The 18,655-nt window shown below is 41.3% G+C and overlaps 1 protein-coding gene across 2 annotated transcripts; it reads left to right on the forward strand.

Moving 5' to 3' along the window:
• Window positions 1-6,168: 6,168 nt before the first annotated feature.
• ANKRD22 (ankyrin repeat domain 22) lies at window positions 6,169-17,033 on the forward strand (the record flags this gene model as incomplete). Of its 2 annotated transcripts, XM_082308422.1 has the most annotated exons (6): window positions 6,169-6,384; window positions 12,523-12,714; window positions 14,690-14,797; window positions 15,133-15,210; window positions 16,087-16,185; window positions 16,956-17,033. In XM_082308422.1, the coding sequence occupies 6 exons, from the start codon at window positions 6,364-6,366 to the stop codon at window positions 17,031-17,033; spliced, it is 576 nt and encodes a 191-aa protein (XP_082164548.1). The 2 variants fall into 2 exon arrangements, with proteins under 2 accessions (XP_082164548.1, XP_082164547.1); XM_082308421.1 differs by lacking the exon at window positions 6,169-6,384 and having other exon boundaries at window positions 12,463-12,714.
• Window positions 17,034-18,655: the final 1,622 nt, after the last annotated feature.

Genomic DNA, 18,655 nt, shown 5'->3' on the forward strand with positions numbered 1-18,655 from the left:
ACAAGGAAAGCTAAATGCATTTGAAACTGTGGAAACAAAATATCCAATTTATGCATACGTTTTCAATACCAAGATTTTCATGCATCCACAATGACATCCTTAGAAAAAAAAACAACATGAGTAGAACAAAATGAAACCATCAGTTACTTTTTTATTCCCATTTGTGCAGGTCAAAGACTTCTTCCTCTCCTCAACTTTAGCAAACATGCACTTTGATGCATGAAAACAACCTTGCAGATCAGAAAGGTTGCAGGCTGTCTAGTCTGACAAGCAACTGCACAAAAGCAAGACTGCACGTCTTTATGGACACAGGCAACAGAGAAAGAGACCATGAACACATATGTACAAGCAACTTACCTCTGCTTTGACTGCCTTGCTTCTGTCTTCTGCAGCAGCTCCTGGTCTATCTCCACTAGCAGACTGATTCACTGGCAGAAACCTTTGCCAATAAAAGGAAATAAAAATTGGCTTACGTGGAGCAGTAGAGTGCTGTGTAATGTCTGCACATATAGGAGAGCACGTATAAGTGCTGATTTGACAGTATTTAAGGAGCGGAGTTAATTTATGCTAAACCAAAGAACTGGAAGACCGAATTGCACCATGGAGCAGGAGATGTAAAGAGGCGTTTAACCTGTGGTTGGGATATTTAGCAGGGACCTGGGGGATTCTTGTCCCCTGAGGCTGCGACAGATCTTGATCTGTACTGCTGCTTGTCTTGGGGAGCGCTGCGACCACATTATTTTGGGACAAAGAGAAGGAAGAGTCCAGCTTTTCTCAACACTTTCTATCTAAGAACGCGGTCTCTGCTGCTGTGGTTTGTACAGAAGCTGTCGTGGTCACTGGTTCCACAGCTGTCACTTGTTTTCTGAACTGCTGTTTGCAGATTGCTTGGGAACAATTCTTCTTTTTTAGGTAATCCTAGAATAAAAATACAAGTAATTTGGAAGGTGTGTATTTAGCATCATGCACACGTTCCTAAATCTGTTGTTCGGTGAACACCACAACATGCAATGACTAGTTTGATCTGAATTAGCCTGCTCCTGTAGAGATTCTCAAATATTGAATTAAGTTTGAAAATATCATGTAAACTTTGTCTCAGAGAGGATGCTAACAAGATTTCTTGCTTCTTCCAAGCTATTTCCATGAACTCTATGAAAACATAGTATCTTTGGAGACCTCTGCCTAACTGCTGAATTAGTTGTAGTCAGCCTGAGGGCTCTGTCCTCATTGAAATTGGCCTGGTGCAGCAAATTCTCTGCAATGTCAGTGCTAATCATCTGCTGTCTTGAGTGGGTAAACGGAGTGAAGTCTTTGTTAGTAAACAGAACCTGAGAGTAACCACAGAAACAATTCTGCTTTATAAAGTAGTGTTCTGTCTGTGGAAAGACCAAAAAAGTGATTTCTCAAAGAAAAACATTACAGCTTGGCAAGTTTGATATCTGTGCTTAGTGAGAGATACAGAAGACCTTTCTTTGCTGTATTCCCAGCTAACAACATACTACATTTTTCTGTTTTATAGAATTGTCAGCCTGGAATGATTTGCAAGATTTTACCTAGTTTCTCCTCATGATGGCATATGGGATGTATAATATTGTTTCTGATATTGTTAGTAGGAATCGAGTGAAGAGCAAAAGATAGGTAAACCCACCTGAACAGGGAAAAGAGACAATGAAAGTAATACATGTAAAAAGAACATAGGAAACACAAAGTCTAAAAGGTATACAGAAACTTCCCAGGATGTGTTGCTATGCTGTCCTTACTTAGAGAACCATGCCAGCTGAGATAGTAAGTACTCTGTTTTGAAAATGCTGGAGCAAAATTTTGATGCCCATGTGGTCTGGCCTACAGCTGGACATAGTATGAGATGCCCAAGTATGTCTTAACATGCAGTGTCAGCCAACTCTCTCTCAGGTACCCCCTGGTGATCCTGTGCCTCTAAACATCCTTAATGATCCACAGGTGTAGAGGGAGAAGACAAAGGGGAATACGTATGTTCCTTTCTCCTTTGAAAACTGTGTAAAATACAAAAGTAGTGTTCATTTATGGAAATGGTCTGTATATGCTCTTCTTTTTGTCTTTGAACCCTATTCTTCTTCCTAAGTACTTTCGTGGTTCTCATAGATTTTTTCCCTGCTTTTGCCAGTTGATTATTTGTTAAGCAGGCATGTATGGGAAAGGAGCTAGCTGTTTATCAAATACTTCAGTGTGCTGAGTCATCACCCAATCACTATGCTACTTGGCCAATTTTAAATTAAGAGTTACCATATAGCATAACACAGATCATGAAAATGCATACACGTGTCAGCAGGTTTGTGCAGATGTACAGCCCCACTCACTTTTACAGGACTGTTGTGTTCTACATTGTGCAGTATTGCCTGTGAACTCTTTATGGGCAATGAGATCTTGGGCAGGCCAGGATCAACCTGTATGAATGATGAATCCTAAGAATGATGCAAAAGGGAAAGATAGAAATTCAGCAGCTCTGCCTCCTGTATTCTATCCTTAGGATACATCGTGAAGTGGGAACGTGTCTGTGTCCTATTTTCTAGTACTTGCTGGTGTTGGGAGGGTTATCAAATGCACTGCACCCTGCAGGTATAGTCAATCCTTTAACCAGGGACAGAACTTTCTCAAAACTAGCCCGAGCCTGAAGAAATGGATTTCCTGGAACCAGCCTCCCAGTCCTCATATCAGTTTCACAACTTTTAGTTCTTAGCACAAAGTGTATTTTTCTGCCCTTCATGTCTCCAGCATGTTTAGAATCAAATGTGTAGTAAACAAATTCCAAACCCAAACTCACCCTTTTCCTCAAGAAAGAGAGTGTGTGAGCATGTGAGAGACGTTAGCTGTATTGCTCAATGCACTAGAAGGACATCCCTGGACGTATTAAAAGACGGGTGGATGTGGCACTTAGGGACATGGTTTAGTGGGACTTGGCAGTGTTAGGTTTACAGTTGGACCCAATGATCTTAAAGGTCTTTTCCAACCTAAATGATTCTATGATTCTATGGTTCTATGACATGCTTAAGCAGAAAGAGTTTAGGATGGAGCCTAAAGCCCTATGGTTACTGTATGTCCAGGTAACATCATTTCCTTTTCACCTTCTCTGTTTGCTTTCTGCCTTTTTGCTTATGGTAATTTGTGACAGTCCTTTTGGGTTCAAGGCATGGCACTTGACATGTGGAGATGGAACAAATCAATAGTGAACTGGGCGCATTAAGGAGGGCAGACGAGCTGCTGGAGCTTAGCCACAGGATGGGCTGTAACAGAAGTAACCCAGGAGTGACCATATGAGCATCTGGAGACAAGGGCAGGGCTAGGAAGCCCTGCATTTTTGATGTGACACCAGTGTTTCACTGAGTTTGACATAAGGTGTTATAAAATGCAGGCTCTGGTCCGTGCCATGGAGGGGTTTCTCTGTGCTCAGTGGGGCTGTTGAGTTAATCCCATCCTGAAGCAGAGGTGCAAGGGACCCTTACAGTGCTGCAAGGGTGATGATCCTTGTGGGTCCCTTCCAACTCAGGACATTCTATGATTCTATGATTCCTCCAAGGGGAAGCATAAGGGATGGGTGTTTCTCTTCTCCAGACACTGGCTGTTCCAGGATGGTATTTCTTGGCAATACATGTTTCTGAGGACTGTCCTGCACACACAACTTCAGCAGGCCACATATTTCTTTCCTGAGAGTAGTGTAACTCATGCCATTTGGAGCAATATCATCTATAGTGCTTGGAAATTAAAAAGATAGATGGTCTTCCATGCCTTTTTTTGAAAGTGCTGTTTTGAAGTGTAATTGATATTTAGTTTAAAAAAATGAGTTGCACTTATTCTTTCTTTGGTGAAGGCCTTTCTGATAAACTTGGTTCACTTCTGGATCACGTGAAATTTTTAAAGTTTCTTTCAGGAAGTAAGAATCACGTTTCCTACACAGACTGAGTGGTGACAGTTTTCCCATGTGCTGAGACTTGGCACCTTTTGGAGAAAAAAGACTTATTCAACAAACAAAGATTAAAACCCTCTGGATTCAAATTCTCACTTATAAGCATGGTAAAGAACACTAAAGCAACATGTGAAACAGAAGTGAACCTGTGACTACATAAATTTGTGTAAGTCTCATACCTCATCACAATTGGATTGTTTACCTGTTCTCCAGCTAAAGCTCTGACTGCTGTAATCACTTAAGTGATTTTCAAGAGGGCGAAAGATGTGATGCTAGATTAAGTAGTAATTTTCCCTATCTTGGGAAAGGTGAAGCCTGAAGCTATTGCTGTTCTTTGTGGAGGAGTTTGGGGTTTTTTAGTTGTTTTTGGTTTTTTTTTTAAATACTTTTCCTTGTTACCATGCATTTGTATATTGGTGTTAGGAGAGGATTAGATAGACTACTAAGTTGTTTTATGGAACAACTGAACTATTTGAGGTTTCTTTAAATGAGTTGTAGTTTATAAATTCTAACAGCCTAGCCAGTTGATGTAGGAGGATGTCCATTCCTTAGGATGTGGATGTGAAAAAATACTGGCAAGAAATACCTTTTCACATTTGAGGTATTGCTCACTCCTCTGTGTCCTTAGGCCAACAGAATATTCACCACATGCTGAAAAATCAATCTATTCGGAGGATCCTAGTGAGGTTTGTCACAGGTAGGGGTAGTGTACGTTCTTGTTACGAGCCAACCTAATTTTCTTCTGGTAAACAGCCTTGAAAGGGTTAGAACTGGTGCCAGCAAGCTAATGCTACAGTCAATGGAGCTATACTGCTTTAACCAGAGAAGGATAGAGACAGTATGAGTAATTTTATATGGCCTCCCACCTCACTGGAGAATAAATATGAAAATTGCATGGAAATAAAAGTTCTCAAATGTAAGGCAGAGGGCTTGGGCTTAAGATGGACAGTTACATGCATATGTTTTAAAACTTACTTGAAAATATCCTTGAAATATAGGAAATGTGGATTTAAACTATAAAGGGAAAAGAGATTTTGGGGTGTCTGCAGACACTTGAAATATGCATGCCTTACTTGGAAAGACTGAGTGTAGTACAGAAGTACTATCATCATCTTGTCTTCGGAGCCATGAACACTCAAAGGGGATGGTGACATCAACAATAATTCTCTTCCTGAGGAAGCTCTACTGCAATTAACGCATAAAATTAGCAGGTTAAACGTGAACCATATTCATTATTTGGGCTGGGCTAGGAGGAGAAGACTGAGGAAAAGGTGATGAAAGCGGTTGGCCTACTTAATAGGAGACTGAAGCTAATTATACTGGGAACTCTCATTAAAGATGTGAGATCTAGTTGCTTCCCTTTTCCCGGTAGGCATCTGAGGTGTTGTCATGGTTTAACCCCAGCCGGCAACTATGCACCACACAGCCGCTTGCTCACTCCCCCCAGTGGGATGGGGGAGAGAATCGGAAGAGTAAAAGGGAGAAAACTCCTGGGTTGAGACAAAGACAGTTTACTAGGTAAAGCAAAACCCATGCACACAAGCAAAGCAAAGCAAAGCAAGGAATTCATTCACTACTTCCTATCAGCAGGCAGGTGTTCAGCCATCCTCAGGAAAGCAGAGCTCTATCACGCGTAACAGTTATGTGGGAAGACAAACGCCATCACGCCGCATGTCCCCCGCTTCCTTCTTCTTCCCCCAGTTTATGTACTGAGCATGATGCCAGTCTGGGTCAGCTGTCCTAGCTATGCTCCCTCCCAGATTCTTGTGCACCTGGCAGAGCACGGGAAGCTGAAAAGTCCTTGACTAGTGTAAACTCTACTCAGCCAGAACCAAAACATCAGTGTGTTATCAACATTATTCTCATCCTAAATCCAAAACACAGCACTCTACCAGCTACTAAGAAGAAAATTAACTCTATCCCAGCTGAAACCAGGACAGGTGTTTTTGCAGAGGGTTTGGGATATGTTTTAGTCAGAAGTAGCTTGGGTGGCAAACTAGCTACCATTCATAGTTACTTTTTTTAAGTTTTAGGTTTCATGCTTTTTTTTCTCTCTTCCCCCCCCCCCCCCCTTGTGAAATTTTCTCTCTCTCCCTCCTCCCCTCCTCAGCCTGTTTTGCCACTTTCCTTTTTAGGTAACTAGAGGCTGTTATTGCAAAAATGACAAAGGAAAATGCTTCTCTGTTGTAACTTGTTCTGTCAGTCTCCTGTGAGCTGCTGTTCTCACGTTTACCTCCCTGGGTTGCGTTTCTGAAGAAAATTGTTTCATGCTACCAAGTAGAAATCACTTAAAGGAAATGTAGCTTAAGAAAGAGTGATAAGTTAAATATTAACCAGACTCAAACAAGCTCAAGAACATTTCCAAGTGAGGTTAACTTGTTGGGCTGGTGAACAAGAACGAACTCAAGCAGTGAAGAATAGGCATGGGGATACTCTATTCAGAGGTACGTGACCATTTTCTGCACAGTAACTGAAGCTATTGAAGATATGGATATTCACGGGGTTTGTTTTTTTCCCTTCGCAGCCTCCCATACACAGGCTTATACAGATCTGGAAGTTCTTTTCCTTTGGAAATGCTGTACTTTGGCTATTACAAATTGACAGAAGTACTGTTTGTAGGAGTAAAGAAAATGCAACAACCAGTGTAATTATTGTGACTTCACAAAGAAAGTATGTGTTCAACACTTTTTGTTGTTCTGTGTTGAAATCACAATGATTCTGAGCATGGTACAAGCAAGAAACAACTTTGCAAACTGCAAACAACTTGCCTTATGTTGAATATAGATAGTAAAGCTAATGCTTAAGGAAACATTCCCCTCCACCTCGTGATTGTTTTAGGGATGTGAGGTTTCTTTAGCTTTTATCTTTATGGATTTGTCCCCAGACCATGGTCCATTTAGCATACCCCTGGATTTTAGCATAAATGCTATCTAAACATATTCATTATTTTATAAAATTTCCATTTGTACACTTGGGAACAAATGAGGATTTTGGTCCTTTTTTGACTGTGAGTAGAGTGACTTGTACTGCTGTTTTATTTTCTGGAGATAGCATTACATAGCTGTTCCTTTAAAAGGTTACATTTCTATGCTGAAAGCCACCCTTTTATTTTTAAAAGGCTATTCAATGAATTCAAGTATTGTCTGGTCTTTCAGTATTATAGGGAGCTTGAATCTGTGCATTCATAAGGTGATGGGCTGGGTAGACTGCACCTTATTCTGAAAGCATTTGTTGCCTCTCTCCAGATCTACTACTCTGAGATGGTATTATACAAGACCCCAGTGTCATCTAGCTTAATTAAAGTGGTGTTTAGAGAATGTTCAAAAGCTGCCCGTATCTCCCATGTTTCTTAGTTAATACTTTCATATACATTAGTTCTCTTCCTTTAAAAATTTTAAGTGAGATATAGTTTTCTGGGTAAAGTATGGTTCATTTATACAGGATAGAAATCTAGAGAACTGCAAATAAGAAAGTGTAAGTTGCCTTTTCTGAGAAGTATAGATTGGATACTAGTGCATTCCTCTGCATCACAAACATGATTTAGACTTTCCCATTTAGTTTGTAGCATGCCTCTGGATGAATTTTAGTGCACAGGAAGGGACTGTGGATTGGTTCAGAATATCTGGACATTATGAAGTGATTCCTTTTTGTCTCAACAACTGCAAAGCGTTGATGTAACTTAGGCAATCCCCTGCACTCGTCAAAGAAGGAAGCAATTATAATCTGAAATTGCTCTCCCAGTTGCAAGACCGGCTTTACCTTAGCCTCCTCTCTGTTGGCTGAATGCTTTGTCCTTAGTGCCGTGCCTTTAACCTTTCTTTCATGTGTGGTAGAACTTGCTGAATAGCTCGTGGTTTATCACTACCTCAGCAAAGCTAAGCAGAGGGAGATGCAAGAAGCTCTGAAAACAAGTAGACAAATTCAGATGTGGCAGTTTATCTGGATCCGAGTAAACTACCGGGTCCTGATTTCAATCACATAGCCTACAATTGATTAAAAGAAAAAGGGTTAAAAAAGCCAGTTGTGCAGAGGTATTATCCTTCTTTCTGACAGCAAAAGTTGTTTTACTTTTCTTGCACCCCTTATCTGGTGATCTTGTCCTGAGTGATCTCAGCCATGAAAACCCTTGCCTGTCCTATGACTACTTCTCACTTTTCCTGAAGTGTCAGACACTAAACAATGAAATCCTCTTCTGAAGGGCTTGTAGAAGTAGTATTGTAGAAAGAGAGATTCTAATCTAACTATAGAGGTTTTGCTTTAAAACTGCATATTCAATTTTCCTTTGAACACCTGACTTGCATGAGCATCACTCTGTCATTGGCATAACTAATCTTCAAACTCTAATTTCCAGTCCCCCGTGTCGGCCCTTTGCTTTCTTCAGCTGGGCAGAGCCATGTACTCTGGTTCATGGTTAGCCCTGATGCTGTGGCAGGGAAAAGGCACCACTGGTGAGGGTCGAAGGAGATTGGTGTTGCGATTCTCTGTTTTCCTTCCCTTCCATCATATGTTTTGTGTGGCATCATGCTGTCAGGTTCATCGTGTGCATCTTGTCTACATGTTAGGTAGTGCTGCAGAAGCGTGAGTGAGAGCAGAGATGAAGGGCTTTGCTGCCAGGCAGTTCAAAGAGGGGCTTGCTTCTTCTTTACCTAAGCTGGAATTGTTGGTCCTGCTCCCCCTCCCTTCACACCTAGTGCTCTTGTTTGTGTTGGGTGTAATGTCTGATGTGCTTATGTCAGGTCTGCCCTGCTACGTTGAGTAGGTGGGCTCAGTCTGTTCTGAGTTCTCTGGGGTGGTCAGGACACCGTGGTTTATAAATAATGTGGTGTAGGCAAGAGCAGCCACTCTGTGTCTTGGACTGCCAGCACCCCAAGAAGTTGTGAGCTCAGTTCTCACTGATTCTTTCTTCAGGGTTTTTTGTTGTGGGAGCACTGGCTTTTGTTTCTCACACATGCCTAAGGGCGATGCCATAGACTGTATGTCTATGCTCCAGTTGCCAGTGCGTCTCTAATGAAGGAAGCTGCAGGGGTTCTCCTGGCTGTCCTACACTGCTGTGAGACTTCTGCACTCATAGTCCTGCTCCTCTCCACAGCTGAGCCTGAGTCTGAGACATAAACTTTGGATTCTTCTGATACTGCTTCCATCTTGCATGTGAAGCCCAGTTATTCTGAGTACATATCTCATAGGTTTATTTCCCTCTTGTGTATGATGGGTGGGTAACAATTATGTAACAACCGTAACATGAATCAGAATCTGGTTGTTAAGCTACATTATTGCTGAGGCGGTCTTCTAACGCTGTAGAAAACTAAGTGAAGGTTTCCAGACTTTTAGCCTCCATGCTTTTCTGTAGACATAAAGAAAATGTGTTTTCTTGGGTTTTGGATGGGATTTACTGCTTGTACATAACATTGTCCTAACTCTATAACTGGCCTCACTGCTGATATTTGAGACAGGTGCTGTCTAACTGTGTGTATGTAAGAAACACTATTAATTGTCTTCTGAGCAAAGTTTGGAGAATTGTTTAAAATGGCCTTAAGCACAGCTACTCCTAATTTAGATAGAGCTGCGAGAGTGGCAACCCAAAAAAGTGAAAGGTGGAAGAGGGGTTTGTGGCAGAGGCTTCACAACCACAGAAATCCTTGCATACTTCTCAAGCTCCAGCCTGGAGCCTGTCAGGTTTTGTGTCCATTCTGCTGCTACTGGAAGCCTGTTTTGCAGCTTTACTCTGTACATGGCTAGAAATCTCTTTCCAATTTTCATGCTAAACTTCTTGGCCAGATATATCACCTCTTTTAACTTGTTCCTTGAAATTAATTGGCTCTTCTTCTCTAATACCCTTTAATTTATTTTGGAACACTTACAGACCTGTCTCTTTTCTTCTTAGCCAAGCTAAGCGAATCAGTCTTTCTTCAGGCTCTTCATATTCTTCAGTTGTGTAGAGGTTTTATGCTCCTGCCATAGTCTGATTTCATTTTTGGACCCAGATGACAGGAACTGTATCCACTATCCCAGTTAAGTGTCTTCTATAACAGCTCTCTTCTCTTTCCGTGAGAAAGACTGCCTAATACAACGTTGCCGCTAGTTGCTGTTTCTGATGCCTTTCTTGCACAGGTGACTGATTGCCACCTATTTGTAATTTTTCTTATCTTTATTAATTCCTAACAGATTTTTTTCTGAAGTCCTATTGTTATTGATATCAAGAGGATGAGCTTATAGTTGTTTGGATTGCTTTGTTCCTTACTTAAATATTCTGCTACTATGTTTGCTCTTCCAATCACGGAGTTGTGTTTGTCAATTTGGGAGGTATATTACAAGTCTGATCTATGGGACTTTTCACCTTTCTTTGACTAAAAGAGGCATTTTCTACAATGCAAACCAGCAGAGTGGGCCTCAAGAAAATCCCATCAAACCAGGAAAAAAGTTTGGTGGTTTTTTTTTTTTTTTCTAATATGAATGGAACATATTAAAGTGTGAAAGAATCAGTTCTACAAAGAACCCTCACTGCAGTGGAATAATAATAATAATAATTAAAAAAATACTTTAAGTACATCAATCACCCATGTATTAGCTGTTGGAACAGATGAAAATTGCTTCCTTACATTCTCTGTGCCCTGGATGTTTTCTGAGAACAGCCAGTTTCAGAAGGTAAAAGAGCATGAATGACTCTTGTGTGCCTGTCCCTGTGCATGACTTCAGTCCCAAATAATGTGGTCTCTTAGGGAGTGGTAAGTGCTCCATCATTATTCATGGCTCTAGAACTGGGTTCAACAGTAGTGGAAGGTTTAGAAAAAGATCCCACAACTCAATGAGAGTATCAGTCAGAAATGCCTTGGGCTTAATGGCCTAACAAGTAAAACTCTGAGGAAGGACAGAAAGAAAAGGGCAAAAGCATATCATTTGGTGACATGAGCTGCTGAACTAGCAAGAATCAGACTAGAAAGGAGTAAAGTTGCACAGTAAATGGCTAGGGTTTGAGCAGGTGTTCAACCAAACAGCACATCTCCTGCATCTTCAAATAAGCAAAGCAATACTGAAAAGAAAGAATAGTACAGAAATCAGAGGTGCAGACAGACTCCACTTGATCTTCTGTTTCCTGGACATGGAGATACAGTATTAGACACTGACATAACAGAGATCGAGGTTCCAGAGCAAACCGATCATTTAGATGGCATTGGTGTGCAGGTCACTTACACCAAGAGGGATTTAGAAGAGGGATTTCTCCTCAAAATCATTAAAACAGCTCTGGTTCTGGAGGATTGTATAATAGCAAATGGCACATATAGCCTTTTAAAAGAATATAGACAAATGATGCAAATTTACAATGTTGCGTATATTCTTTGTAGATTTTTGTCTGATATAATAAAAACAAAACAAGAAGAGGTGCAAGGTCTGGTAAGAATGTAAATACTTTCTCTAGATAGGAAAATCACTTCTCTTATGCAGCTATCCAGAAGACTAAGCAGCAATGATGCTGGAGGTAAACTTGTGTCGCAAATCACCACTTGTCTGAAGTGAAAGTGTAAATAAGATGAATCTTTTTAATAGGAAAAAAAAAAAAAGCTAACTGCAGGGGGGTTGAGGAAAGGGCTCAGAGTTCAGGGCTAGATCTTGTTCATGTAGTGTATTTAGGATCTGATAAAAGGAGGATGGGAAGGAAAAATTGCAGATAATATTTAAAGAAAATGCCTATCTTGGAAAATGGTGAATAAAACCCCCAATATCGAAGACAGAAGAAAAGAAAGAAACTGATTCTCTTTTCGACTGGAGAACTTCAAATGCTACCAGTCTGCCACACCCCCCACTGTTATTTTCTGCCTGTATTAGACCATTAGAAACTTGTAGTACTCCTGTCATTCTCAGCCTCTCCTTAGTCTGAGATCTTGCTGCTGGAGAGGGAAGGAATTGTAGGTTATGTCAAGGGTGCATAGAAATACTGAGTGAAGACTTGAACAGCAAGCAGTTCTCAAAAGTCAAGCATGATCTGAGCTGCAGGCATACATGCATGTATTTTTTAGGTATGAAGTTTAACTTGAAGCCCTAGAAAAGAAACATTGAGGAGGTTTTAGTGGGTTTTCAGATTTTTTTTTTTTTTTTTTTTTTTTGCATTTCTAGCTCAGGTTTCACCTGAAGTGTGGTTCTGTTCTGGGAATTGATGAGTCAGAAGTGGTACCTCTTGTTCAGCAGTGCTCACCCAAAGGGAAAGCCTGTTGTAAATTTAGAGAGGTGTGGTCTTGTAAGCACTTGCTGCTTAATACAGTGACCAACAACCATGAGATCAGAGGCCGTTTTTTTAATGGCTGCAGATGAGACAGATTCATTTATTGGATTATAGACACATCGTCCAAATGGAACAGAAAGTTCATTGCACAGTGCAAGGGCTGTGACTTCTTAGGCTGAGGGCTGAAAGCTGCTGCGTGGTAGCTGCAGCAGTATCTCTTACCACCATCTTTTGGAAGTCACCTAGAACTACAACCTCTGCCAGGAGTGCTTGGCAGTGTCTTAGGATGTGCAAGTAGTAAGTCAGAATGGGAAGAACGGAGGTCTTAGTAAAACGTGTGCTGATTAATATTATCTTCTCTCTTCAGCCCATTTGTCAGGCAGCTTATAATAACGATTTCAATGAAGTTCAGCTCCTTTTGGAGAGCAACAGCAACTATCTGAACATCCAGGACAGCTTCGGTGGAGACACCCCCTTAATTTGCGCATGCAAACAGGGAAACAACAGAATAGTTAGCTATCTTCTAAAAAGAAATGCTGATGTCAACCTCAGAAACAAGGTAAGTGGACAGCAACTCCCCCTTTGCAGTGACTGTTCTTTCAGGTTCTTGGAGTGTGTGTGTGGGAAAACTGGCTGTACTGCCAACCCTGAGGTTTGTTTCTAATTGAGGCATAAGTATAGCCCCCAAATAACAGTCTAATAAACCTTTTTGTTTCTATTTGTCTCCTCATTTATTTTCCTAACTTGCCATTGCACACAAGATAATAAACATTACCAATCTAAATTTCTCTCTGTGTTCACGTTCCCAGTTTAGGTAACACTGCATGCCACCCCCAGTCCCCAGTGGGTTCTGCCTGCTTACCCATGCAGCGTTCTGCTTTCATCTTGCCCTCCAGCTTGTATCTGTCCCTTCTGTAGCTTTTCTTTTCCCTCTGTCTTTTTCTTCACCCTGGTTAAAAGGAAGGTCTGAAGGAGAGCCTGTCCACCTCTCACAAATGTATCCCTGAGGTGAGACTGACTTCATGAACACCTTTATTCCCTCTGCGGACCTGCTTTTGTCACATTATTTGACACATAATAGTGTTCTGGGCAGTGAGGAGGGAAGCCTTTGTCTGTTCTTCACCGGTTCCCTATTTTAAAAAACCTACCTGCCTTACTCAATAGCTGTGACTGGCTGTTTTCCCTAAGGTGATGAGGAAGGGTGTTTTTGTGGTAGATTTCCTTGTAGGTTACGAATAAAAAGTAGCTGAAAGATTTCATAGATTTCATAGAATGTCTTGGGCTGGAAGGGACCTTAAAGATCATCTAACGCCAGCCCCCTGCCATGGGCAGGGACGCCACCCACTAGACCAGGTTGCTCAGGGCCCTGTCCAGCCTGGCCTTGAACACTGCCAGGGACAGGGCGTCCACAAGATGGGTGTTCTGGCTTCATTACTAATTTATTCTTACGATGTTAAGGGCAATAAATAGCCAGGAAAAAAAACGCACAACATATTGTCAATTCTGTTGTATCATCTCATACTCCAAGGCAATGTTTAGCAAGTCCCTACACATTTGTGGGCTATCTTATATCTCTGGTTTCCAGTGCATTTGTTTAATTCATAGGAGGGCAGCAAATGTTCGTGAGGTCAGAGGCATATTCTATCCCATCTATTCTTCTTGATGCAGAAGGCTCTCCATCTTACCTCAAAGTCCCTTTGAAAGGGTTCAGTATTTTGCAGTAAGATCACTCTCATTGTATTGGCAGCCATTTGCTAGCTGTGCCTGGCTTGCTTAAATGCTTCTCTGCTTCACCTTCACAGATGGAACCAGGCCCTTGCATGCAGAGCTTGACTGTGGTGCTCAGGACTGAGAATGGGGAGTGGAGGATGACACAGAAAGGCTTCTCTGCTTGTTTTGAGCCCCAGTGTAATACTGTAACCTAGTTTGCCAAACTCCAGTTTGACAACCTGTAGGAGGTTTAACATGAGTGTTCTTTAACACACAAGTTGAAAGCTCTACTCTTTAGTTGCTTTGGTACACTCAGTATTCAAAGATTTTTTAAACTCTCTTCTCACTAGGAATCTGCTGTTGTTACTTGCCCGTGTTTCTCACGTGTGCCAAAGGAAATGCCATAGACTCTCTTATGTCTTTGCTTTAGTAACCAGCACCTCTATAAGAAGAAGAGCTGTGGGGATTCTTCCTGCTGATTTAACCTGCTGGGCAGTGGTAGTAACTGCATGAGATGTCCACTCTGCCTTCTTTCCCTCTGCAGCCATGCCCAAGTTTGCAGACACACACATGGAATCCTTTGGATCTCACATCTCTCTTGCACATGTAGCCCAATTTCCATGAGCCTGGATGTGTTAAATGGGCTTCTACCTGAAGGAAGCAAAATGCATGTGTCTGTTTCTGCTTGAAAAATCAGAGAACTGTTTCTAGTAGATAACCTAAAAGAAAGCTTATGAAATACAAAATGGTCTACTATTGTCAATATTAGGCTAATATAATCAGATCACTGAATCTGGTACTAATCAGAGTTCTTTTGTGTTTAGAAAGACCGCACATGTCTGCATTATGCTGTAAGAAAACGGTTTACCTTCCTTGACTATGTGCTCATCATAATCCTCATGCCAGTTATGCTTATTGGATATCTTCTCATGGTGAGTCTGGATGAAAGCAGGGAAGACCCTGTACCTTTCCTTTTCCATTTATCACCTTACTCAGGGCAGTATTTCAGGCCAGGAACCTGTATAGAATATGGACTGATGTTTTTCAAGCAAGGACTGTTGGAGAGCAACAGAAGAAGCAGGGGTTTTGCTGTGAATATAGCTAGTGAAGGAACAGAATTGTATCAATCACTGCATCAGTCTGGCATTTGCAGAAGCCAGACACTCTCCTTTTGGAAAAAAAACAAACAGTATTTAGCCAAAATCTACTAAGTACTATATGCAGATGAACTGTCTTACTGTGTTGCTCTTTCCCTTGCACCAAACAGGTCTCAAAGACTAAACAGAACGAAAACCTGATCAAGATGTTGCTTAGAGCTGGAGTGGATGTTAATGCTACAGACTTTGTAAGTGGATTTGTACAAATGCAAATGTGGTTTGTATGCCTGCAACATTATTAAAAACAGACTTCAGAATCTTCTAGCAACATAGTCCTGCTTTCAGCGTAGGATCAGGGGCTGAACTGACTGTGATGTAGCAGGAGGATTTAGTGTTTCCCCTTGACGCTTAAGCAATAGTTTTGTAATGTACACAGAAATAATTCTCCACTGATCAAATAATTCTCCCTTTCTGGCCAATGCCCTCTTAAGAGAATCCAGGCAAGCTTGGTTGAGATACTTATGTATTAAACAGCTGATCCTATGAAGATTCTAGTGATATAAGGGTCTGAGTTTATCACCATTTATGACTTCTTGGACTGGAGCAGATTTGTGGGCAAAGGTTGTGCCACAGTGCTAGACCCTGTGTCTTCTCTTGATCTTCAGAGTGCGCTGATCTGCCACGTGTAGAGTTCTGTATCCACTAGCCTACTTGGGTGTCATAAAGAGCTCCTCTCCTCTAAAGTAGAAAAGGAGAACCCTCAGTTTTAGCAGCACCAAATTCTACAACACTGAAGTGTGAGCAAACAGTATTGCCTAAGACATACTTGTTCAGATTAAGATCATGGAATCTTCTGAAGTCAGTAAAGAATTATTGGCTTCCTGATGAAGGTAATAGACCTGTTTTAGCAGCTGCATCCTGGGGGAGGAATGATTTTTTTGTTCCTGTTGCTCTTATGAGAATGTATTTCTTTTACTGTCTAGTGTATTGTGACATGAAATGATATGAGTCTTTTTCATCCAGCTGTTAGGGGAAAACTGATAAGGCTACAGGTAGTCGTACTTGCGTAAGGTCTACTAAAGAAGTAATAGAACTAAAATTCATCTGCTTCTGTTTCTGTTCAGTCTGGTAGCACAGCCCTTCACTATGCCTGTGAAATGAAAAACCAGGCAGTTATTCCTCTACTGCTTGAAGCTCATGCAGACACTTCTGTAAAGAATCAGGTAAGAAGGTGAAGTTAATAACTGTATTTCCTTATCATGATGGTAAACCAGTTGTAGGCCTTAGCTAGTGTGCAGCAGTTTCAAAAAAGGGTGCACATCTTCCTGGCAGCAGACTTGTTTGCTGTATGGTATAAAGCAATGTTTGGTCTATTGCCTTTGTTGGCAAGAGCAACTTTAAAGTCCAAATCCTTCACTGCTGGATTTCTACCAGTAAACGCTGCCTGCATGTCCACCGGATTGGCAGATCTCATATATCTTTATGGTACTTCTTCTTAACTCAGAGCTGCTCTACAGTTGTTCCTAAGATGCAGGCTGCAGGGGGAGTAGTAAGAGCCTTCCTAGGTGCTTTTTGTGCCACTGGACACCATTCTTCTGAGAGGGGCTAAGTCAAGTTGCTTCTGTCATCAGAAAAGCTCAAATGTTGTCCAAATAAATATTGACCTGGGAGTATCTGCATTACTGAGTTGAGGTGAGCAATGTATCGCCCATGTCGCTCTTGAAATTAGCTCTTAGCTTAGCTCTGCACTGACTTTAGACATTAGCCCCAGGAAACAAGGGAATGGCTGTCACTACTGGGGGGAAGGACTCTGCCCCTGGCTTCAGTGAGAGTAATATTAGACCCAGCATGTTCTGAAACCTTTGTTTTAGAGCAAGGATGTGACAGTGAAACTTATGCAGGAGGGCACTGCAACTGGGTGGCAAATTCAGGAAAGCTCTTTGCACTTGACCCGTATCTATCAATTGCAATGTATTTCATCTGTTTCTTTCAGGATGGGGAGACTCCCTTAGATATAGCAAGAAGATTGCAGTTCCACAACATTGAAAAAATGTTAAGGAAAACTTCCTAGTCATCAAGGACTCTTGAACATGCAGAAAATTACTTCATCTGGCAATCCATCTTGCACAGCAGCAGTAGTCCTGCAGAAGGTTGAGGGCTGTTACTTGATAAAGACTTGGTCCAAATCCACCCATTCCTTGCTGCAGACTTTGACTATTTTGTGTGAGACTTGTCAGTACACCCAAGGCCACGTGGGTTGAAAGGAGTTAATTTGATTTTACTAAGCCATGAATGATTACAATAGTGTTCAAAATATTGCCCTTCCCATCTGCTTACCCAGTTTTATTACTTGACTTGCACAGACTGTGGATTTTGAAAGCCAGCTATATTTCTGGAAGTCTAAACATTGCACATGATGGTTGGCAGCCAATGCAAAAATAAAATATCCTTTAGAGTGTGTGTTACTTATTCCGTAGGGGATACACTTCACAACTGAACAATATGCCACAGCAGTTTATACAAAGTCTGGTATCCTCCCTCTTTGTATTTCTCTTCCTGCAATGGGAGTGACTGGGAAAATAGATCTCTCAGCTTAGCACTTCTTCCTTCCATCCCTACTACAAGTTTCACACATCCTTAATTCTCACTATGTTTCTACCAGGGAAGGATTATCTTCTCTCTTTTTTTTTTTTTTTTTTTTTTTTTTGATATAAGAAACAGCAAAGAGATTGAATGAATTGCTGGAGTCCACAAAGAAAGCCAATTCCCGGATCACTTTAATGCATTAAGAAGTAATACTCAAAATACGTTTGGCATGGTAAAGAAACAAGACTACCTTTCCAAAATAATCAGTTTACTAAAGAAAAAGGAATCAATAGATGAAATATTGTTGATGGGAACCAGATGTATCCTTCCCACAGGACTGGACAGGATAGCATGCTCTTCAGAGTGGTGCATGCAGCGGGGGATGCATATACCGAAATAATAAATTCATGAGTCTTCTCTTGCATAGGTGAAGGCAGAAGAAAACCTGCAGTGGTAAGCAATGTATTAATGTGGCCTGACGCTTTGTGATTTAATAATGCAGCAATAAAGGGGAATCTCCTTTCAAATGCTGCTGTATCTTGCTTTCTTGGTCTAATGGATCTTTATTTTTGTTAACAGTTTTGGCCATTTCCTGTAAGCTGTCATAAGTTCAGAAGACAGATGCCATGATCAGCAGTGCTAATGGCTGCTAGACTAGGTGCATGGAGAAGCTAGTGTATTTTTCCTGTGTTGTAGAACACAGATATCTTTTCAGTGTAACTATTCTATTGGTTGCTGATTCCAAGTACAAAGGGTCTTGGTTGGGCAATATGAGCTTGAGACCCACCCAGAAACACCCTGGGAAACAAAGCCATCCTGTCTGAGCCTGTAACAATGACCACTTTGGGTGTAACCTGGGGACAGATATTCTTACCTACCAGATCAACTTGTCGGTGAGTAGAGGTGAGGCACTTGCATGGATAACGAAAATGCTATCTCTTTCTGCTAATGACCGGAAAGGGAAAACAGCTGATTGCTTTACCGTGTTGTAGAAATTGCTTGAACAAAGAATGGTCAAGACACAGAGTTACGTAAAAGTCAAAGCTGATAGCTCAGAGTGCTTGCAACAACTTCATTGCCCGTGTCAAGAATAATTCATGGGGTGGA

Source organism: Platalea leucorodia (genome assembly GCF_965183815.1).
Source record: "Platalea leucorodia genome assembly, chromosome: 4".
In the NCBI taxonomy this organism is placed as follows: Eukaryota; Metazoa; Chordata; class Aves; order Pelecaniformes; family Threskiornithidae; genus Platalea; species Platalea leucorodia.